General features: G+C 42.4%; 1 protein-coding gene and 1 non-coding gene across 2 annotated transcripts; one reads left to right on the top strand and one right to left on the bottom strand.

Moving 5' to 3' along the window:
• The first annotated feature begins 7,857 nt into the window (after nt 1-7,857).
• trnap-ugg (transfer RNA proline (anticodon UGG)) lies at nt 7,858-7,929 on the top strand. Its single transcript has one exon. It is a non-coding gene; the product is annotated as a tRNA-Pro (tRNA).
• A 694-nt stretch (nt 7,930-8,623) lies between these two features.
• LOC133128419 (serine/threonine-protein kinase PAK 2-like) lies at nt 8,624-22,840 on the bottom strand. Its single transcript, XM_061241925.1, has 15 exons — nt 22,730-22,840; nt 16,773-17,019; nt 15,776-15,882; nt 15,276-15,426; nt 15,009-15,025; nt 14,693-14,803; nt 14,242-14,374; nt 13,580-13,643; nt 12,909-12,957; nt 12,433-12,545; nt 12,033-12,150; nt 11,293-11,392; nt 10,638-10,834; nt 10,091-10,228; nt 8,624-9,641 (listed from the first exon to the last, which is right to left on the bottom strand). Exons 2-15 carry the CDS (start codon nt 16,954-16,956, stop codon nt 9,555-9,557), a joined length of 1,569 nt encoding a protein of 522 aa, XP_061097909.1. The 5' UTR covers nt 16,957-17,019; nt 22,730-22,840; the 3' UTR covers nt 8,624-9,554.
• Nucleotides 22,841-24,648: the final 1,808 nt, after the last annotated feature.

Here is a 24,648-nt window from a genome sequence, read left to right as displayed (position 1 = left end):
TGCACAGAGTTTTGGGAGCAACGTACATTTGATTAGCAGGAGACAATCCCCCCTGGAGGGATGCAGGGTTAAGGGCCTTGCTCATCGTTTACTTTTTGGGCCTCCACACGGCTGTGTGGATCTGATTGTGGCTACACTGGGGATCAAACCACCGACCTTGCGGGTCCCAGCCATGTACCTCAACCACTACACTACAGGCCGCCCTATCATTGCAGAAATATAGTATATATCCTCTATGGCAGTGCAATATGTGATAAGTTGTGAATATAACAATGCTATATTCTAACAACTAAAAACAATAATCAAGGTAGGTGGTATAAGACGTTTGTAGAAAAGACATTTACACACAGTATGTTTGTATAATCCTCTGCTTTGGTTGTGAATACTATAAAAATGAAAGTATCAATGAAAACCCTTAATTGAAGCTGTATTATAACAGCTGATGTATACTTCAAGCATGGTCTAGCCCATCAACCTGCCTGCTCATACAAGTGTTCTGGTTTGGAGAATTAGCTGTTCAATCTAACCTGTGTGGTTTGACGAACAGAAGCTATATTTACTTGATATTTATGAAAACATTACACTCAGTGGGCCAGAGATAGTAAAAACAGTTTTTTCCATTTAATGTGGGAGTCCATTTCAAGTCTATATTATCCATTTTTCATTTGACATTTTAGTCATTTGGCAGACGCTTTTAATCCAAAGCGACTTACAAGTGCATAGGGATAGGGATATCAGAAAGGGGGGCGGGGGAAACAGGGGGATTTATCCAGGGAAACTAATCACTGAAACATACTATAAACTGTACATTAAATAATGCAGGATTATGGTTTTAGAATCTGAATGAATTTACATGTACAGGCAATTTGCGACCAGTATCTTCTGTCTAATAATATACAAGATGTTTGTCTGACAGCTTGCACCTCATGCAATGTGATAAAATGAATGTTTACTGATCAACAGGTCTCAAACCCCTTGAACTCTTGTTTCCCAAGCAGATTTATATGTGGAGAAATAAGCAGACGGGCTGCTTCTTTCAAATCTACGTGCAACATGCCAGATGGGGAATCAAACTCAATGTTCATTTCCCATATACAGCATAGGAAGGCGCAATGTGGGCTCTTAGCCTGAGTTCATTCAAATTTCGGTGAGGAAACAGTATAAACTGACAATACTGTAGAATCCCTGCATATTCACTGGTTTGTGTGTCTGATAGTGAAGATGCGGTCAGCCTGTGGTTCCAGAGAATGGGGTCAGAGGTCTGGGAAACATCATCACCCAAGTCAGCCTGAAATGATTCCTCCAGGTCTAACCACTGGGGGTCTTCACTGTCATCAGCTCAGCCCACTGACAGCTCAAAAGCTGCTGGGCCTGGGACACCTGGGCGCTCAGGAGGTCGGTCTCGTGACTGCAGGAGGCCTTGCAGGGCTTACTGCATGACCTACATCTGCTGCTGAAGCTGCTGCACCTGTGAATGCTTACGCTTCTGGGAATGCTTCTGGCCGCCACCCCTTTGCATGTGCTCCTGCCCACTTTCTGAATCACCCTCAGGCTGCCATAATGCTTGACCCAGTGTAATCTCCGGGAGGCCACTGCCATCCTCCTCCTCCTCCAACATGGCTCAGGGGCTTTTTTCAAGGCCGCTGTAGGGCACCGCAACAGTCCCAAAGTTGGAAGAAGGTTCATGTCGTTTAGTAATTATTATGGCCAAACAATGTGGCTTCTCCTATACCAATCACTGCCAAGTTCCAACAGCCTAACCTGACACAGCAGCTTGTGCCCTCAAATGTCAACCTGCTGGTCCATACTTGCATCTGATTGATTAGTTAAGGTCTACTAAATAACCAATCAGAAAACGGTAATGTAAATATTTAATTAACATAGAAAATAAAACACTAAATGCAATGTCCAGGGGTCTAAAGTGGTTTTAAAACGGTGGTTAACACTTTCGGGTGGCTTGTAGCGTAGTGGTTAAGGTAAATAACTGGGACACACAAGGTCGGTGGTTCAAATCCCGGTGTAGCCACAATAAGAGCCCTTGAGCAAGGCCCTTAACCCTGCATTGCTCCAGGGGAGGATTGTCTCCTGCTTAATCTAATCAACTGTATGTTGCTCTGGATAAGAGCGTCTGCCAAATGCCAATAATGTAATTTTCCTACGTTGTTTTTGTTCCTATATTAAAAATGAATGGCTTGTGGATCTGTCAGTTTCTATGTAAGTTTTGAAATGTTTTGCTTGTCTTGGTTCAGGTGCAAACAAGAATAGTCTGGGTGTGGGTGGCTGGCCTAATCTAATGTAAGAAAATAACACAGGTAAGGGAAGTATGTTCATTTCTCATTGCTCTGCTTGCATTCTATTGAAAAACAATCACAGCTATAACATTACCAGACCATCGGGCATGTCATTGAATATTTATGGCATTGCAGTGGTTCAAAATTAATAATGGGTATGATAATGTTGGGTATAAGTAATAGTGCAGATTTCACAGAACAGTTTAATCATAAAATGTCAAGGGTATAGGAACACAGTGGTCTTTTTATGGTTGTTGGTCGGTAGCATGCTGTTGTGCCTGCCTGACCCAGGTGGAAATAAAGATTAATTTTAGAAACCTGTGGACTTGAGGTAGAGAGAGGCAAGCATGTCACACCAAATAAGAAATTCAAATGAGGGAAAGTATAGTGAGCAGTTTTAAAGGGGCAGGGTGATGCAATTGGAGCTCAAGGATATGACGAACTGTGGGCATGAACCAGGAGAAGAACAGGGCTGCAGCGTACTGTTTAAATGAGTAGATGATCACATGCTCTCGATTTCACACAGCTCACCCCTTGCATCAATTGATAATATGGATTTCTACTGCCACCATGTGGTCTAACAGAAAACAGCAGTATGTACAGGTAGTCGTCGACTTGCGACCGTAATTGGTTCAGAACGACCGGTCGTAAGTGGAACTGGTCGTAAGTCGGCCTATGTTATAATTACCTTACATATATGATACTGTGTGATGATATTATAATCATCTTCAAGTCATATTTTATCAATATTTTCTTCGCTGTCGTAAAGGCGAACGGTCGTAAGTTGCATAGGTCGTAAGTCCACGACTACCTGTATTTAGACAGGTATTTTCGGTGGGAGGGACTTGGCAACACTGGCAATCCAATGAAAAACCGCCCGAGGGTTGAAAAGTGAAAGTGGTTGAGCGGGTGTTTCAAATGCAAAGAAGAGAATCTATGAATGGTTGCTGTATGAATGGTTTATAATACGTGTAAGTAGGAATTTTTATTCTTGTAAAATGTAATAATTTCCGATCTATTAAATAGTCTGTATATTTGAAATGTGGCCGGTATATTTTTCGACACATCTTCTACTTAAATTATTTATTGTGTAATGTTAAAAAAATTGTTACGGTGTCACATGGACTGCGCCGGTGTATGACAAGAGGTTTAACGTACAGTTTACAGCTAATTTGCTAATTGTTATTTCCTTACAATATGTTTCTGCAGTTACAAAAAATGACTACTGAATACAAACCTTTCAAGACGCCAAGAAGAATCTGTGCTGAAGCTATGCTTCTTTATATAATAGGTAAACTACATTTTAATCCGCTGTTTGAGTACAATTCTGTAAAATAATACTTGAAAAAAATGTTTATGCATGACTCAAGTTCAGTCTCAATTGAGCCTGGATTGAATTAATTGAAAAGGCGCACTCAGAGGTGGATTGATTCTGACCGTTAGAGTTTACTGCTCTGAAAGATAAAGACACATGTTGGCAGGGAGGAGTGGCCGCTTTTCTAACAAGCCCTTCTCCTAGCATAATTACAGAACACAAATTATTCTGATTCAACTGTGTTATGTTTCATATTCACAATATTCAAAATAATTGAATATATTATAAAATCACTATTCATAGACTGAAATTGTTTCCTTATTTGTGTGTTAGCTATTTTTATGAGTTTCCCGGAACCTCGCTTGACATGTCTTTCATGAAAAAAGCATGGGGCTCGCATAATTAGATTAGCGTGAAGTACATTATTTTGAAAATAATTTGTGTTAAGATTGTTTTGGCATGTTAATGTCCCAAAGGAATCTCAAATAGAGTCCTAACCTACTGTAATGTGAATAATCCCATCTTTGTGTGTTATAATGTGACAACTCCACCTCCATGATACAGTGTGAATAATTCCCCTCTCTTTTACAGTGTACCAGTGCAGGTGGGGTGAGGGGGTGGTAGAGAGACGGGCCACCATCAGAGTGAAAGTGGGAGACAGCATCATGTTTCCTGTCTCACCTGAATCTGACCAAAGCTACAGTGTTGACTTACTTTTTAATGCAATTAGAATAGTTTTATGGAGTCCTCAAACAGTATTTCAAGTTCATGAACAATATAAGAAAAGGATCAGTATGAGTATTAGCAATGATTCATTATGGCTGAACAAACTAAACCTATCAGATTCTGGCTTGTATCAAGTTAAAATTGAATATTTATCTGGAGGACTAAAGGCACCAGAGAACACATACTTTCACCTGCAGGTTTTTGGTAAGTTAGCTCAAAGCAGATTTCTCATTATCTGCATGTTTTTTTCACCTTTTACACACCATAATGTGCTATTAATTTTAAGTATTCTTTTCCATTATAATAGAGCATTAATAATTTTCTAACTTTAAGGCAAACTTTAAGCCAAAGTAGACTGTTATTACATGGCCCAGGCCTCTGAATATTTAAATGATTGCTTTGTGTTCAATATGACTGTGTAATGAAGTTGAAATTGATTATTTTTTATTATGTTTGATTATTTTTCCTCTAGAGCCCGTCTCTAAACCCAACATCACAGCAGAGTGCCTGGGGAATAATGTCAGTCTCAGCTGCTTCAGTCAGGGGACTGAAGTGATGTACAGCTGGGAAACTCTGCAACCCTGTGTTAATGACAGCTGTGTGCAGCTGGGCCAAACTATTCACCTCCAGTTACACCCCCACCCTCCCTCCACAACATGCACGTGCACCGCCCATAACCCTGTCAGCAAAGCCTCCAGTGATTCTACAGATCTGGAAAAGTGCTTCACCCAAGGATTACGAGGTGAACCCAATATACTGTATGAGAAAATGTACCCACTGTAGCAGTGGCAGCTGTGTGCACATTGGCCTAATGATGGAACTGATCCACCTTATGCTTAGCATCACTGGTAGTTTTGAAATGAGAAATTGCTACAGATTCTTTTGGTGATTGTAATCTGCAGCAATTACAAGGTGACATCAAGTATCAGCATGACATTTCCAAAAACAACAAAAATCCAAAGAATCTGGATCTAAATAAGCATTGTCTCTTTGTTCTTAAACAGGTATAAGCAAAATATATTCTCAATGTAAAAAATAACAATTTACTGGAAAGAAAACCCCAGAAGCTTCCTGAAAATATGAAAAAATGAAACTGGTTCTGTGAATATGTCACATTGTAATATATATTGCAGGAAGATGGATTCTGGCCTTGTGTGCCTCATCTATTTTCATTGTCTTCGGAGCACTAGTACTGCTGTACATGAGGAAAAGGCAAACACAATGTAAAAAGGGAACCAATTCACGGTAAGCATCCCCGCCCTCTGATAAGTGGAATCAATTGTATACAGTTAGCTAAAAAAAGTAAAGATGTAATTATATACCATAACTTATTAAATGTTTCTTTTTTAGAGGCAGTCATGGAGGACCCTTTGCACAGACTGAATATGCAAGCATTAGGAAAGGCAATGAGCAATGTGAAGCAGTATTCAAATTAAAACAATAACAGCAAGCATGCTTGAAAGAGAAGATCTTTCTGTTGAACGATCAGGTTTTCTAACTGGTGTATCTCTTGTAATTCGTGAAAGGGAGAATCTGCTTAATTTCTGCACCCAGAAATCAGATTAAATCAAAAATACTTTTTTATTGTAAATCTTTTTATTATTTTTTCTTGTACATTCCAGTGGATGCTAGGTCTGAACAGTTGTAAAATGTAACTTGTAAGATTCAATGGATTTGCATTGTTTTATATGAATAGACTTATGTAGTGAAATATGTCACAAAGCATTTGAAAAAAGGGTGTATATTGTAAATGATAAATGGTATTGTAATTTACACAGTGTCTGAAAGGGTTAAAGTAATGACCACTTAGAAAGAATGTTTAATTTAGCTGGTTGTGTTCTGTTATTTGTATTTTGTATCATGCTCATTTGGTGAAAATGAGTGAAAACGAGGTACATTTTATATATTTTAAACAATTTTACACAAGCATACAACATAGTTATAGACTAAATGATATTGTGTAAAACTGTGTCTATCAGAAGTGAATGTTTTGTACAGAAAGTGAGTTTTATAACAATAAAAAGGGATTTTTAAACCAAACCAAACATGACTTGCAATTGTCAGTTCCCATGCATGTTTTTATTGTCTTGAATAGTCTGTGTGTGGGCAGCCTTCCAGGTCAGATGAAACGTTTTGTGGTCGTTCATACCAGACACTAGTGCCAACTAGTGAAGAGGTTTGTGGGTGATGGTTGTAGTGATAGCAACCCTGTGCATGAACAGAATTGCATGCCTGTGTATACACTGAATGCAACTATTGCTTATTATCCAAGCGAAGACTATTTATCTAGTTATAAAACAATACTAGTACAATAATAGTATAGCGTTTCGGTGATCGCTTGTCTGGAGTGCTATTTTGGCAACTACACGTTCCTTTTACCTCTTTACGTGTCCAATCATCCGTGTTTAGCTAAACTTTATTTCTCTTAAATTAAGTTACAGTTGCATCGTTCGTGGTAGACTGTCATATCTTAGTTCATAGCTGCCAACTCTCACGCTTTCGGCGTGAGACACACGCAGTTGCATGTGCGTGTGAAAACACGCTTTCGGCGTGAGAGTTGGCAGCTATGTTAGTTATATAGCCAGTTAGTTACGTAGCCAAATAACTTGCTTGCTAACAATATAGTTGGTTAGCTAAAGTGAAAACTTCAAAAATACAAAAAATATAGTGTTGTGTAGCACACCAAAGTCAAAATTTCATAAAGTCACCTGTTCGGCGAACATTTTCTTTCTAGAACACTACGAAAATACGACAGGCTCTTTTGCGTTTGTTACTGTCAGCTTGACAAAACAGTGCACGAGAACACTGAACTGTATAATAACGCTTTATATTACGCGTTAGTCAGACTGTGGGAAGGTTAAACCACAAACGATGCAACTGTAACTTACAGTTTGAGACAAATAAAAGTTTAGCTGAACACGTAATTGATTGAACACGTAAAGAGAACGTTTAGCTGCCCAAATTGCACTCCAGACAATCGATCACTGAAACTGTACTATTGGTTATTATCCAAGCGAAGAATACATAATCTAGTTATAAATTCTGTGGTTTAAGGTTGTTTGTTGTTGCAATTCCTCTCTTGACCGTTAGGAGTCCAAAATTACCTTTAACTTTTCCCATTCATTCTCAACGGTAGTTCCTAACACTACGGATGCAATATATTCCTGGCCACATGTTGATACTGTGGCGCTGTTCCGAGTTCAATTAATGACGTCTTTACAGTGTGGATTCCTTAACTAATCCTAACACTGAAATCGTGTGGCGCGAATCATTCTGCAGACCGGACACAACACGTACAGGCAGGCACTGACCACTATACTAACGAGGAAGACGGGAGTATAGTTTACAGTATTGTTACTCACAGGTGCTGATGGAGGTTTACTTAAAATCATGGGTGTATTGCAGCAGGTTAAATTGTGGTTGTTTTGGTCAAAATAACTCTGAGAAATGCTTGACACAAGTGCAATTTTCTACCATGTCCTGTGTACCTGATTTATTGTAACAGGTTAGGCGCTACAATATGTAGGCTCGTTGGTCTAGGGGTATGATTCTCGCTTTGGGTGCGAGAGGTCCCGGGTTCAAATCCCGGACGAGCCCTGTTTTTTTCATTACATGGAAATTTATATACAGCTCCATTTCAGTAAGGAAGAGGATCAGGAAATCCCTTCTGCCTTGGGTCATTAGACAGTGTAACTGTTCTGCGTGTATCTTACTACTAATCTGTACTAGCTAACTGTATCCGACAGATCAGAAACACTTTATTCAGGAGGCAGGCCTTATACAGTGTTATATAGCGTATCAAAGACCGTGGATTCAGAAAGTATTCAGACCCCTTCAGTTTTTGTGCACTTTGTTTTAAATGGATACAAACATAATTGTTTCTCTTTGTTTTGTTGAACTCTGGAAAAAATATTTGGGAGAAACCATTTTCGTATCTACTGCATATCTGGCAGCAGCATGGTGGTTTGAGGCTCATTTGATAGCTTGGACCCTTAATTACATAGCCATTTAGCCAACACATGTGTTTCATATTGTATCAGCATGATTTACAGCTGAATCTGGTCCCACCCCCCAATTCCCGTACCATTCCTAACCAATAAAATTGGCTACTTTTAAACTATTGCACTGTCAGGTACTTACTGGGAGTCCATGCAATTATTTTTTCAGATCTTCAGAGAACCTGCTTTTGATGGATATGCAATATGTGATGAAGAATACAAGTTCAAATGAATATCTTGCTATCAATTTGTTTTCTGCCAATGGTTAGCAATTTTTATATCAATCATGGGAAAACTTTTAAAAAGCACAATTTTATTCAAAATTTGTATTCCCGATTTTGCAGAAATGTGACTTACATGCAGAACACATGAATACTCCACATACATGGAAATACAATTATTAATCACATTAAAAACTAATTAAGATAACTATTACAAATACTTCAATTTATGGTAAACCATCAGGGTGTTAGTTGGAAATAAAAAATTAACAGTATACATAAACGTAGGAAACAGTCAGAATGTACTGATCTCTAATCTGTGGTTTCCACTTCCACTTTCTTTTAAAAGTACATAATATACAAAACGTAATTCGACATTTCTCTTAAATGTTTAGACTCCTAAATCCCTGTGAATTAAAGAAATAGTTCAACTCATACAGTAAACAATAATTCTCTTTAAAAAAAAATGAGACAGGCACATGTGACAGAGTACAAGAGCACGGAGAGCACAAGGGTATCCTTCAGAGACAACAGGGCTTCAGAGATATAAGATTCAAGTTTCACAATGGCTAGGGGGCTGGTTGATATGAGAACACAATGAGCCGGAACAAGGCTGACTATAAGTTGGAGATGATTATGAAAAAAATAAAATAAACACCATGAATTGTACAAAAAGCAATTCACATAAGCTGTGAATACTGGTCTGACCAGGTCAAGGCATCAGTGATAATACATCCTGATTCAAACGGTTTGGGGGTTTTGAGTTTGCCCTCAAACAGTGAGAAAATGGGGGGGGGGCGGGGCAGTGTTCTTGTATCTCGATTGACAGCTGGCACTGCAGGAGTTCATAAGGCCCTGGAGTGGAGCGGGCCTGTCCCTGTTGGGTGGACCTATTCAGGTGCGGCTTGTCGGGGCAGTGCCCTGTAGTTGGGTCTGGTGCCCTTTTGCAGGTCAGGGTGATTGGAGGGTGGGGTTGGCACAGCTCAGTGGTGGCAGGCAAGAATTAACGGTTACTCTTCATTGCCTCCTTGGCAGCAAAGATCAGAGGTGTCAGGCTAGAAAGGGGCTTCGCCATCTTCAGGAAGGGGTGCTACAGGTGAAGGGAGAAATAGATAAGTCAATGATCCCAAGTAAGCAAGTGCTCAGTAATGCATTTATACCCAGGAATTTTTTCTCTATGCATTTCGGGCCCTTCTCCAAGAAAATAATTGTAAAACATTTTTGAGCAATTTGAGTTGTGTTACCGTTACACTGTGAACACTAAACGCAAACAATCCAACATTTTGCTGGTTTTTCTGATTTGTTTTATGGCTGAAAAGTTTTTGTAGTTTGACAGCAAAATAGTGTACATGTATATTTGTAGCATAAAATCGACACCTAGAAAATAGGAACATTTTCAAGTTCAAACATTGCAGTTTTGTTTATGGGATTTACACCAGCTGGACTGGGCTAAATTCTTACACTGCTTCAGGGGTGCTTGGCCCCTTCGTAACAGTGTGTTCATAACAAGGTGTGGAAAAGGTGAAGGACGGGACACACCTGCAGCAGCTCCTTGCCCCCACCCCTTTTCTCTACGTCCATCTCCAGGCAGCGGTTGAGGAAGTCCCGGAAGATTGGTGACAGTTTTTCAGGGTTTTGGAGTTCCGGGGTGCCATTGGTGGCAATTAGGTATAATGCCTAGTTGGGGGGCACAGGGTTTGTAGGGAGTGAAGAGGGGAACCCATAAATGCTGTCTCTGTTATATAGCTACTGGTTTAGTCCTCTAAATTAGCACATTTATCGAATCTATGCTTTCAAGTCAAAGTCAACTCATTTGTAGTCATGTCAAGTTTGAGAGGTTGGGTTTCAAAACATCAAAAGCAACAAAAAGTAGTTATTTCTAGTTTTTAGTTTTCGATGTTTACAAAATCAATGAATGGCAGTAAGAAAGCTGGCACCCTTGAAGACAACATGATGTTATATCTTAAACCCATGTAAGGTGAGGCACCTGCAATATTAAACCCTTGAATACTAAGCATCTGATATTTGAAACGCTCAACTTCTACAGTGCTTGCACTGACAATATGAAGAGCCAACCAACACTCACCCTCAGGGGGTTCTCGTTGAGGTAGGGGGGCTCACCCTCCACCATCTCGATGGCCATGATGCCGAGGGACCAGATGTCCACTTTAGGCCCGTAGGCTTTGCGGGTCACGACCTCGGGGGCCATCCAGTATGGCGTGCCAACCATGGTGCTGCGTTTGCTCTGCTCGGGGGTGATCTGGGCGCAGAACCCAAAATCAGCTGTATATGCACGTGTGCGAGAGAGAGCGAGGGAGGAATGATCAGTCACCAAAAAAAAAAAAATAAATTTAAAAAAAATGCAGGATATTGCATTTTTTATATACTTGGGGCCAGATTTACTAAGGAAACAGTCACAATGCTTTTGTGGTCACTGATACAAATAAATTAACGACAGGATTTACAAAGACTAATACCAATTGCACAGTCAAATAAATGAAATGCCCCCATTGGCAATTTTGTGTTTGGAGATAGCTATAAAAAGATTACTTGTATTTCTTGAAAAGTTATGATCAAAAACATATAGCTACAACTTAACATCGTATTACTGCATAGGAATACAATGCTAATGGAGAGGACACCCATTTAGAATAATTATTTCGCTTGCAAAATTAATTTAGGTAGGGCTATAATAAAACTAACAATACAGGAAGTAGAGATGGCATGATTGCTTCACTCACTGAGTTTTACAGACCCGTCCATCCCCAGGAGCACATTGTCGCTCTTGATGTCACGGTGGATCACCTGGTTAGCGTGCAGGAACTCCAGAGCTTGCAAACACTGTGCAGGAGGAATGCAAGAGCAGTCACAATGGATACAACAGCGGGCCGACAGGAATTTGATAGGCAATGAGAAGGGTCTATAGTCAGCCTATAGCCACAGTATACATTTGGGGAGGGGGAAGTTTTGATCCAAGAAATTAATTTGTATTCCTTTGAACCAATCAAAATGTTGTCCATTGCTAGTCAGTTGCTTGAAAAGGATGGAAAATCTTCTATCCATTCCACCAATGAAAGCCAAATGCATTTTTTAATGGCTTTCAGTGACAGAATTGAATTAATACTCCCAAAAGGAAACACTCAAACAAATATAATGGTTAACTTCATCCCGTTCAGCAAAGTTGTGTTGTGCCTGGTTACCTAGCTAATGAGGTAGACAGACCAGCTAACTAGCTAGACTGCCTGCCCATGTGACAAAATACAGCATAATTGATATTAACTTTAATTACCCATCAAGTATTCTAAAGTATAAAATAGTTTACTTCAGGTATACTTTATCATACTATTTTTCACATGGGTGGTCAGCCTCAGTATCACATTTCCCCATTCAATCAGACCACAGTAGGCAAAGGCAAGAAAAGGAAGAAACGTTAATTCCACAGGTGAGGCTGAAGTCTGTAAGAGGCTACAATCAGCCTAACCTCTCTGCAGACGGCGGCTATCTGGGCCTCGTCCATGCAGGTCTCTGTCACGACATCCGTGAGCGAGCCGCCAGCCAGGTACTCCATCACCACGAAGAGTTCCTCCCCCACCAGGAAGCTGTAGGAGCACACAGAGATGCAGAGCACCAGCCATTAGTTCCTCAGAACTGTAGACGCCCGTCGCCCCAGATGCTCTCCAAATTCAATTAACGGTATTAACTGTCTTCTTAATGCCTTGAATCAATCCGAAAGGAGTGAGTCAGACCCCGTCCGGGAACTCAGTTGAGAGCGGACTGTCGACTCATCTTCATGATAACCAGAATCAATTCCATCAGTATCATCAGTCTCCCAACACCTCCATCCTCACCATGATTATCACCATTATAATGGCACACATTACCTGTCCAGGAAGTTGACGATGTTAGGGTTCTTTAACTCCTTCATCACCAGGATCTCATTTATAATTAGCTCCTTCTTGGGCTGCTTCTGTAGGTTTATCTGTTTGATGGCTACCTGTGAACAAACCCACACCAGACAGTCAGAAAACCTGCGCAGTCATCCTCAAGGACAAAGCTGCTGGTCATTCTGAGGGGTGGAAACGCCTCAAAAACAGTCACAGGCTAGGGTTCTTCCAGTGAATCTGCACATGGTCACAGTATAGACAAATCAGATCAACTCCTGCATTTCTTCCTCTTGACTCTAGGACAGTGGTACTGAACCATGGTCCCTGTGCATCCCAGTATATGCCATTTTCTGTCCTGAGGAATCAAGAGGTCTTACTTGCTTTTCAGTCAATACACAATGTCACATGGTGGAGCAGGTTGCATTCATTAGGCATGACCAGTGGGCCTGATGACTGTGCAAGTGGCAGCTTACCTCCTGTCCAGTGGCAACATCGATGGCTGTGTACACTGTGCCTGAAGCCCTGTGTATGTTGGGGGGGGGGGGGGGGGGGAGAGAGAAGAGAAAGCTCATCCATCTAATCCCACACGGGGTGATGTGAAGTAATCAAGAATGACTCGCATAAAAGGTAAGGATGAAAAAACCACAAGCAGCTTGGAGAGATGGGTTAGGAAACCCAGTGCGTACCAACAGAAACTAAATTTTTTACATACAGCCAGGATTAAAGCAAATCAGACTACTACTAGTGAATGACGATATGTGCTGATGATATTATGAAAGTCTCAAAATCTGCACTAAAATAGATTTTCTCTGATCTCACACGATATATTTTCACCAGGTTGCATCCAAATCACCATCAGTCTGCCATCGGAAAGCATAAGGACAGATGGACAGCAATGATCTCATAGCCTCATCTCCACCCATAGGCGGAGGTCATAATGGATAGATTAATCGATTGATCAAAGCCCGCTGACTCAAATCCCCTGCCAATTACTTCAGAATGAGGAAGCTATCATTTTCCGGAATGGTCCGTCATCACAGGATCGGCTCCTCTCGGTTTTGCCCGTTGAGGTATGACTCAAACAGGATGGGGAGATTAGCCGTGCTGCAAAAACAGTACGATAGCCTCGGGAACCATCACTCACCCCTGTCCAATTTTCTCGTATCGCGTGTACTTCTTCTTGGGATCACCAATACTGACGATGGTTCCTGGAAGCAACAGAAACGATTCATCTTTATGTCCTGTGTGCGGTGTGGAGAGGTTTGCAATGTGATGCAATATGAAGCCTTAACATTTGGTGCACTAGCCTAATCACCCAATTTTCAACAGTCCTTGATGGTTTTGAAGATATTGCCTAACTTACCTAACCCACTTGCTCTACAGGAGTACAGAACAGCCTTCAACCCACTTACACAGGGCTGTACGACATGGGCAGGATGACAGCGTACATATGATAGACGGTCAAAACCAAAATAATTAAATGGATCTGGTTGTCCAATCACACTGTTCAAAGTATGAACAGTGTGATTAAAAGTCTAGAGGTGTGCAAAATTGAGAATATTGTCCTGTGACTGAAAATGCGGCACTTTTTTGGGTTGCGTTGCAAAGGAAAAAAAGATTTCATTGCAGAGATTGACATGGCTTGTAGTAATATTTTATTTATTCTTACATTGCAGTCCTTTACGCTGCATGTATCGTAGGAATTCATACCTCAGAATGCTACATGGCGCAGCCCTAATGTCGATGCGCCTTCTGTACATCGCTAAACCAAAGGTTCGCTCCCTACCAGAGATTAAATCCACCTACTGAGTCTCTCCATGATCTCCTCGTCTGTCATTTTTCCCTTCTTCTTCTGTCTGTCGATGCCCTTGGCGGCGGAGTCTGCATCTGCGCTGGGCGGTGGCGAGGGGAGCGGTTCGATGACAGAGCGGGTGTACACCTGCGGAGAAACATCGAGGAGATGAGCCCCCGTGGTGCAGCTAACGTTCCATGAAGCCGCCTAACCCCACCAATGCTGTGGAAGCAGGCCAACCCGGGAGTGTGCGCTCTTCAGTCTTAAACACAACTCAAATTTGTATACTGAATAATAACAGCATGAAGTGACATACACACTTTAGTGTCAACTGCCTTTAGCTTTTTTTGTGTGCAGGTTATTCAAAGGTTTAAATACTGAGAGAAAATGAGTGGTTTATAAAGCTGCTGAATAGTTGCAGAGATTTTTATGGCAGTTTTATTTCAGAATGGAGGGGGAGCTCACAGATTTGGTGTGTTCCGGACGGGGTGCCACGATGGGGGGCGGGGCTTCGTCGTCCTCATCATCGTCGATGTCCTTGTTCGGTGGCGAGGGTTCCTTGCCTTTCTTTGCCGGCTGAAACAGAAAGATCCTTTAGAGTCACAAATGGCGTACGGTAGCTGCACAAATGTAGGAGTCGTATCCTGCTGCACCATTACTAGGTTACCCAGGTTACAAACCTTCGGTTTGTGGACTCACTCAATAAAACTCACAATGGGAGCTGTGAATCCTAAGAGTCTGTGTGAACATAGGCACATAAGAAAAGCAGTAATTCACTCACCAGCTGTGCGTTTTTATCTGCGGGAGGAGAGAGGAGAGGATTAGTGGAGGGCTTGGAGGACTAAAGACAGCCAGCTCACTCGATTGTAGGAGATGCCTCAGTACTCCTGGAGAGATTGGCAACTGTTGCCAGTTTCGGCCTGCTTGACAAAACCTGAGAAGGAGGTTCTGAGGAATTTCTTACAGGCTGCAGACAAATGCACAGATGTATATAAAACACACACCCACACAGAAAGTTGGAAAGCCAAAACAAATATGCCACACACACCTGAAGATGAGAGGCTGAGGTATTTCTGCCTGCCGTTGTCAGTGGAGTCGTAGAACTTGAGGACGTCCAGAACGGCTTGCGGGTTTTTCTTCTGCTCTGACTTGGTGATGTTGGAGGTCTGCAGCAGCCGTGCCCACTGCTCTGGCATGCCCTGGTGGGGTTTCAGAAGACATGAGCCTCCACATTTACATTTACATTTTAGTCATTTGGCAGACGCTTTTAATCCAAAGCGACTTACAAGTGCAACAGGAATGAGAAAGGAAGGATCCACAACCCAAGGGCCAGGAAGAACCTACGGTTGACTAATTTTGTAATTCTGTGGCCGAAAACACACAATGACCGCTACACAATGACAATTACAACCTTTTAAGCCAAATATAGCCATTTTCAGAAAATTACAAAAAGTTCACAACTGGAACAAGGGGATGAGGTAAACTGAGTTACTGTAGTGGGGTGAAGTGCAATGCAGAAGGTTCCCAGAGGGGGTGCTATATGCTCACAGTGAATTCTCCGGTGACGGCGTCAAAGCCGACGTGGATTGTGTGCTCGAAATCCGAGGGGTGTGAGATTTCTGGGCGTTCCTTGTCCTTGTCCTTCTTCCTACCCCCTGTGGATAAACATCACCAATCAGATGATTGGCAGATCCAGATGAGTCAATCAGACATGGTGGAGTTACCCTTCTAAAGAGACAGACGGTCAATGTCTAATTCTATAAAACTTCAGGCTTCAGCTGAGCTGATCAGAGCAATCTAAATGCAGATATGCATCCCATTGTTCAGAATCGATCCAATTAGTACATAAAGAGGCACCCCAGAATGTGGAATAGAAGACATAAATGGAGAACATTAACAGACTACTATATGCACCTATTGCATGTCGATACACACTCACCAAGCACTTTATTAGGAACATTTTTACTTTATTACACCTACATATTCATGCGATTATCTAATCAGCCAATTGTGTGCCAGCAGTGCAATGCATACAATCATGTAGATACGGCTCAGGAGCTTCACTTAATGTTCACATCTACCATCAGAATGGGGGAAAAAATGTTATCTAAGTGACTTGATTGTCAGTGGCAGACAGGGTGGTTTGAGTATCTAAGAAACTGCTGATTTCCTGGGATTTGTACGCACACTAGTCTCTAGAGTTTGCAAAGAATGGTGAAATTATTTTTATTTTTTTATCCAGTGAGCAGTAGTTCTGCAGACAGAAACGCCTTGTCAATGAGACGGTCAAAGCTGACAGGAAGGGGACAGTAAAGCAAATAATCACACATTACAACAGTGGTATGCAAAAGAGCATCTGTGAACACACAACACATCATAACTAAGTGGATAGGCTACAGCAGTAAAAAAGAAATAGGTAATAAAGTGCTCACTGAGTGTATATACACGCTGCCACTCCTAAAGCAACTAAAGCAACTAAAGCAACTAAAGCAACTAAAGCAACTAAAGCAACTAAAGCAACTAAAGCAACTAAAGCAACTCCAACCTTTCTCGGCTCCAGAAAAGATGGAGATGATCTTGTTGCGGGGTTTCCTCTCCTCAGGTACGGAGGGCAGGGGTTTGGAACTGTGATTGGCCGACAGCACGTCCTTGCTGCCGCTGAAGCTGGCGCTGCTCATCCTGACGGGCGGGGCGGGGGGCTTGTCCTCCAGCTCTCCGTTATCAGACATGACAGGGGTGCGCTGGAGGGGGGAGGGGGAGGGGGGGGGACAGAGAGGGGTGCAGAGACCGTCCTGCCAAAAAATAAACGGGAAGCACACTTTCAGTAACCAGCAGGGGGCCGAGTCGCTAACAGAAGCCACACTTCAGGCCACGTCCATCGACCTGACCAGCTTAGCAGATGCTCCGATCCGACTGGCTGGGCTGAGGGGCCCAAGTCAGATCGGCTGCCTTAGCTCATGCTTTCATGCGAAGGCCCCGCATGCAGCAGTTGGCACCTTTACATGACGTACTGAAAATGAGCAGTGTCAAGTGCTTGCTGATTGGGTGGGCGAAACATCCACTGCGTCACCGTTTATTTGTCATCTCAGCTTAGAGCACGGTTGCAAACAGACTTGCTGTAAGGCCCGCCACAGGGCTGGTGAGAAACCTCACCTTGTGTTCCCTCAAAGCAATGATGTGTTGATCAGTGGAAGGCAGATACTGCTTATCGAGCCCTCCTCTTCTGCCCTCACACTAAATAAAAACAAATCCTGCTTTTCTTATTTTCATTTCAGTCAATACCTTACTTCTGATTTCATTACACACTAAAAAGTAACCAAAAAAAGAAAATGCAGAAACAGAAATGTTTTTTTTCAGTACAATAAAATGCAGTGGCCCTACCCCAAACTGACAGTTGTAACTGAACATTTCACAGCACAAAGTGCTGAGAACACAAGCTCTGACAGGAAGCTGTCATTTTCCCTCTCTTTTTGTCTTATGTGGCAGGAAGCGGTGACAGGTGACAGCCATTTTGGTGACGGTAAACAGTGACCCAGAGAATATCTTTGCGAGAACTGACAAGCAGAGGGCAGACAGGCAGACAGACAAAGATGAGGGAATAATTCTGCTTCTAACCACCTTAAACTGACATTATTTGTTCCACGCTAGCAATGGTAATGTGTGTGTCATTTGATATACACTCTATGGCTCCGGGATCTGATTGCTGGAATAATCAAGCCCAACTTTACGTATAACACTTAAACACAGTGTACATAAAGTTTCACATCAGAGACACATTTGTATTCAGGCACATTTCCAAAATGTATAATTTCAAGACATTTTCAGCCACTTTACACAGCTTTGTACACTTTATACCTTAGGCTTACAATGCACACAAATTATATACTTAAATTGATATACTTTTAATCTCATTTGAAGTCCAAGCAAACAACCAGAGGATGTGAAATAACAGAATGTTCTGTTCGGAAGTTCAACACCACTGTGATACATCTTCTCAAAATCCAAAAACTGCATTCACCCTAAAAATGAACAAACCGATGATGACAGTGAAAACCTACAGCTTTGCCATGGATCACACAGGTTGTTAAACAGCCAGAATGGATGTGCACTACGAATATGCACCCACATGATTTTCACATTTAAAAAGTATAACAGCCTTGACATTAAACAGGCCAATGCAAACATGTCTACAGGCAAGTTCCATGGATGTCCATAAACAGCTACTCTGTGCACTGGTTGAAGTGGAACCTTCAATACCATGAATACCACAAGCCAATTGTATTGCTTTAAGAAAATACAAGCTCTGCCTGCCCCCTTCAAGAGAAATCAGACACCATCATGATGTTGGCTCTCTGCTCTGCTATCGTGAATATTGGTTAAATCTTTTCCACCTTGGCCAAATCCTAAGCCTTTTTATAGTTCAGTGTTGCTGATAAGTTGGATTGTGTTTTAGTCACATAAGGCTTGGCCATCCCCTGTGTTCAATTAAGCATTCAGTTGGTACTAATGGCTGGTAACCAGTTTTAGATGGCACTGTGTTAAATCCTGGATATATCAAATATCAAATATATCAATGAAAATATAAAATGGCTGTACTATATGGATTCTTTGGGAGCCTCCACAAGGAAAAAGGGAGACCATTTATTTTACAGATATCCTTGAGAAACATAAATAAAAGGTTGTGGTTACATCAGGAAAAGAAGTTCACTAATGACAAACACAATCATTATAATGATTGGTTGATTCCATCAACAGCTCTAAGGAATAATCCACTACAAAATGTAAGCCAAACCTAGAAGTCTACACAAGATAAATAATTTCTGCCTAGTAACCCTCTTTATTATCATCAGGGTGCTCCAACGTTATTTCTTGGCCAAGTTATTGATGCCTCTCATCGGTATATTTTTGATGGTGGACCACATCCATTTGGAATGGTTTGCCTCACTGAGATGGATGTGTGTTCAAGACCAAACAGCAAAGTCTCGCAGTTTTAGTCACGTGTCATTCCATTATCAGGAAGGAATTACTCTGCAATGAATCTTACAAGAAGAGAACCTGTTATTTTACTTGACAGCATCCTTAATTTATCCTTAATTTATCCTTTCACATGACAAGAAATCAAAGGCTGCATTCAATAGCAAGCAAGGCTTTGACTACATAGGACGAATCGAGCGCCGCCTGCTGTTAAAACTTGTCATCCATCCAGGTAAACCATAACAAGCCACATGTGATAGCAGTAGGTTGTCTGCAGTTATAAAAGGATACATTGTGAACTTGCTTTGTGAAACCAAAAATCCAGGGTTTATCCCAAAACATTGACAGACTAATCGGGGCCATGCAGCTCAATTAGCCACGTAGCCCATGGGAAACAGCTGTGCCTGGGCTCCATGTTGCTAGTGGCAGTAGGTTACATCTGCCTGCTTCATACACAGCCGTGACACGATGGGACGTGCTAGGAAAGGCCAGCTCTAAACAAGGTCAAAGTTGAAACCGCCTGAACCCTGCTGGCGCTCTACTTGGCTTCGTTTTGTGCCGTGCGCTACGCCAGGCTTAGCATTGCTGCCAAGTTGGGCATCAGGGCTCCTTCCATAGGAATTTACTGGCTTGATGCCATGCGTTTTGACATTGTTCATGTGAAAGCAGCTTTAGGCTGATGCCGGAGGAAAGCTTCATATACAGTACAACCGCCCGTCATGGAGAGGACGCCAATCTGTCATGAGGTGTTAAAATCTGCAAGACAAAAACCATATCAATGCAATGGTGGTTTTCAGATATGGGGGGGGTTTGGGGCTGCCATTTTTCACAAGCATTGAGGTGAGTGTGGGAAGTGCTGACCTAGCCAACAAACAGTGATTTTGCTCAGGTGACGGATGCGAAGGCGGCTGTGAAGCTCCCGACAGGTGGGCTGCTGAGTTTCACCTGAGAGCACCTACCGCGTGGGAGAGAGGCACACGGTCCTCCATGCTCCCACCATGCCCTAATAAGGCGAATGCTCGCACTCTGCTCGCTTGCGCCTGACCACAGCTCAACCCGCTTTCTCTTCCTCTCTCTCTCACGCTCTCGATCTCAATCTGATTCAATGCTTTATTAGCAAGGAATCCATACACTCCTGCTGTCAAAGAATAAGCGTGCAAAATAAAATCACAAAATAGCCTACCACACAGTAGTAGTATTACACAATGTCAAATAAAGGCAACAAATAGCATTTCAATTTCGATTGCAATTACAGTTGCAGGTCAGAAGTATTACACTGAATAAGAACGAAACCTTGTTACACTCATATAAAGTAATATGCTTCCCGTGTCCCAGTCTCTCTCCTTCTTATGTCTGTGGCCCCTATTGAAGAAGTTCCTTCCATTATAGTAGAAGCAGGCCAGAGAGAGCAAACACCTCTTTCTGGATAAAACGAACATGCTCGTCTATAATATGAAGCGTCCGAAAGCCTCAGACATTAGTGCCCACTAATTGAATTTAAACTGCACAGATCTTGAAGCGCCTTTTAGCATCGATCTGCGGTGAACCACGCTGGGAGCTCGAGAACGGGAAACCTACCTGCAGTGCACCAGAAGAGCATCTGTGTAGATGCGCTATGCTGAAAACAAGGTTACAGAATTCTAACATGGAAAACCAAGCCTTTCTCGTCGACGGTTGGGAAACATTATAATCTTTGAAGCATTCCAGACCAGGGGAAGCACCTTGGCAATAGTTCAATGGACTGATTTTTTAAAATGGCCTAAATATGAGACCAACTATTCCACAATTTGCCCAATGATTAGGTGTTGCACCATTATTTGAAGCCCCGTAATGTTAGAGCTTGGACATTTCAAAAACTAGGAATGCCTGACGATGAAGAAAGGGAGTGCAGCATTTGTGATGACAGAAAAACAGCACTGTCATGTTGAGCATTCATGCACGAAGAGTGCCAATTTACAACCAACAAACAGGAATGAGGCATAACTGCAATATCAACTACAAGAACTGCTTTCAGCATAATGAAGGGGTTGGTTAGACTGTGTCTGGTACACAAATACACCCTCCAACACACATACTTATCAGACCTGGGTCAAATATGTCATTTGGACACAAATGCTTTTCTACGCTTTACTGACCTTGTCTGGTGTATTGGAACGTATGAAATACTCCTCTTGGTTGGCTCAATTAAACCTGGCAAGATCGATTGAGCACAGAAAATTATTTGACTGCGAAACAATTACATATTTGACCCAAGTCTGACACACACACACGCACATTGCAGTCATATCTCCAATGATGCAAGCAGAATTTCAGTTGTTACTGTTCTGGTTTGGCGTCTCCAAAAAGAAGCTCACCCAACTTGCCCCCAGCAGAGCACCCCCAACTGAACCCATTATTTAACAAGGCCAAAAAAAAAGTCTGAAGACTGATCTTATTGGCTCATTTCCAAGTAGGTGTCCAATTAGCAGAACCTGCACTCATTCTCAAGCACAAACACATACATGGACACAAACGCACTTGTCAACTTTGAAGCAGGAAACCCCTGCCTTCGATGTTAAAAATATAAGTGCGTTAATCTGCGGCAATCACAGCTTGCTTTCTGACCAACGAGGAGGAAGATTAGCCACTGAGACACACCTTTCCACCCAACCGTGGGCGCCTGTTGTCAAAGACCAACCTGCAGAGGATAGACTGCATGGGCCCGCAACATAGGCCATCCATATACCTGTCAAGGCTTGTGGCACTGAGAGGAAAGAGAATGGTAGAGGGACAGCGACAAGAAATGAAGGGAAGAGGAAGAGAGAGAGGTTAAAAAGAGAGGGAAAAGCAGACGAAAGTTGACAACTGAGAATAGAAAGAGAATTCACTTCACAGAACCTTGAATGAGGATCAGACCTAAGTGAAACGCATCACAACCCATTTTCAAAATATTGATAAGTAAAGCATTTTTTAATTTTTTTATTTAAACCGCTTATAAAATTCACTATGGCATTGCTGTACTTTTATTAATATACATCACTGAACAGGGAAATTGAGCTTGCAACAACTAAGACTTATGCCAACTGAGTTGAGGCTTCCCACTGACATGACAATCTGGCACATTACTGTTCAAACCAGTCCTGACCCTGCAGGGGCCCTGAAGTAACACCTGTCCTCTGGTAAGTGAGAGTAAGATTTCAGATGGCCTAGATGGATCATGTGCGGCACTGTGTAAATAAAACCTTGTCACAAAACCCTATAAACCCCTTTACAGCTCAAGATTTCACTTAATTAACTGGTAATGTCACTCTTGCATGCAGGTTGCATTGTATTCGACTGATATTCAGCAGGTTGTTGATATTAATTTTTCAGGGTATCTCTCGCATACATTGAGGCTGAAATCACACCTCCATGAGAGCAGTTTAGTTCATGCAAAATAAAATACCATAACTCACAACATACCAAAAACATCAGGCCTAATAAAAAACAAATAATGCAAAAAATTAAATGCAAAGTGTATTGATTTAAGTATTCAAATTCCCATCTCACCCTGAATGCCCCAGCAGAATCCCAAAGCTGTTCTTCCTCGGATTGATGCCACACTCTTCAGGAAACGGTTTGTGGGCAGGTCCCTCTCACGCACTCCCGTCTCACTCCCACATCAGGAAACAGAGAGAGAGCAGGAGGCGGAGAAGAAAATGGGAGAGAGAGAGAGAGAGAGAAAAATCAGTGAGGGAGAGTGTGAGAGAGGAGACAAGAGCAAGTCCATACAGGAAGGTGGACCTCATACTACAGGGTAAGATGCTGCGATTACTGTCATAATGGGGGTGGAGCCACTGCCCTACTGTGCCAGGTCCTTACCGCGGTCGAAGACAGGCAATGAAACGCAGAACCTGGGCTGCACCAACCTGCATTGTCTGTGTGTACCATTCCAATTCAATTTGGTGTGGTCATTTGCACTTCAACTCGTGATCCAATGTCTGTTTGAACTGTCAATTTGTGAACATCACAGTTTCGCCTTCTTGACATAATTTGTATAAGCACCGTGAAACACTCCTATGTTTTGATACTTTGCACAGGAATAAACACATCTGCAAATTAATCCAGCATGACTCATCTGGGTAGATGGAAAGGTTATTAATGCGTTGAGACTCAGGTACAGACTGAACTTCAGTGCTCGGGGAAGCTCAAGGAACCCATCTAGCTTCACATTTACCAGGAAGCATTACTTCACTCTTCTTCCCAGAATTTCCTTGCTCTGCATTCTATCTGTGTCCAATAGATTCTAGTGTACAGTATACTTTTAACCTTCACAGCCACTGTGATGGCCATTGTTTAAAGAAACCTCAATGATGTATGCTTTGGATCCAGAACTGCAGGAATGTGCCAACACCTGCCTAAATTCTTCAAAATCATCGTCCTAAGGCAACTTTCTACAAAGGCGTATTTCTCCCAAGCGGTATCAAAGAAACAACAAGATCGTCCGGAACTCCAGAGCCATAGGTGTAGCCATGTCAGTCACAAGCAATGAGAGACAGTGCAGAAATTGCCCCGGGAATGACTGAATGAGTGCGTGCATCTCACAAACATCAATAAACACAGGCAGATGGACTCACACATTCTTGCTTGCCTTTCCTGTACATACATCTCAGATGGGCCTCATCACATTTAGCAAAGCATTGTGGGATGGCTGGCCTCTCTGCTCAATGGGTCTTCTAAAGCCTCCAGACTATACATCATGTAACAGTTTCCCCACTGGAAATAACGCTCACATAACAAGATTGCATTTCTTCAGACTATCCTTCAGGCAGGGTCATTTCAAACACCCTATTGTCATGGAGACATGGAGGGGAGGAAAAACACAAGAGGAGAGCTCTAAACTGATACTTTTTGTTGTGTACAGCCACACCTACAATATCAATAATATGCTACACACTTCACTTACCATCTCACTATCCTGACATAAGTCACTCTGGTCAACATCACTTACACCATCACCACCAGACTGTTTTTGGGCTGAGCCATTTCCCCTCCCACCGACTCAGACGCTGACACAGATGTCCCCGCCTTGATAATTGCAGACGGTTCCACCGCGGCGATGTTTCGACAACGACTCTGTCGCACCACTGGGACAGAGGCGGAGTAAAGCATGCTGTATTCTTCACATCTTTCACAGATGATATGGAAGTGAAAACAAGACCGGTGGAGCGGTTTAGGACAGGAAGCGGTCTCTTTCACACCCCTCCCGTCAGAGAGAAGCGCTTCCACCTTTTGGCCGATGGGGCCCGACGGGGGCCTGACAGGGCCTGTGGCTGAGGGGCAGATCTGTTTGCTTTCCGCAACTACAGCTTGGCCAGGGATATGTAAACAATGAGGTCACCCGGGGATGGGAGGGGGGCAGAGCTGTTCCCCTGCCAACCGCCCTCGCCGCCACGTGCCGCCAAGCCCGCGGCAGTGTCCGCAACTTA

Source organism: Conger conger, chromosome 5 (assembly GCF_963514075.1).
Source record: "Conger conger chromosome 5, fConCon1.1, whole genome shotgun sequence".
NCBI classification, from domain to species: domain Eukaryota; kingdom Metazoa; phylum Chordata; class Actinopteri; order Anguilliformes; family Congridae; genus Conger; species Conger conger.
The sequence above is the reverse complement of the archived record's forward strand: the minus strand, read 5'-3'. Positions and strand labels throughout refer to the sequence as shown.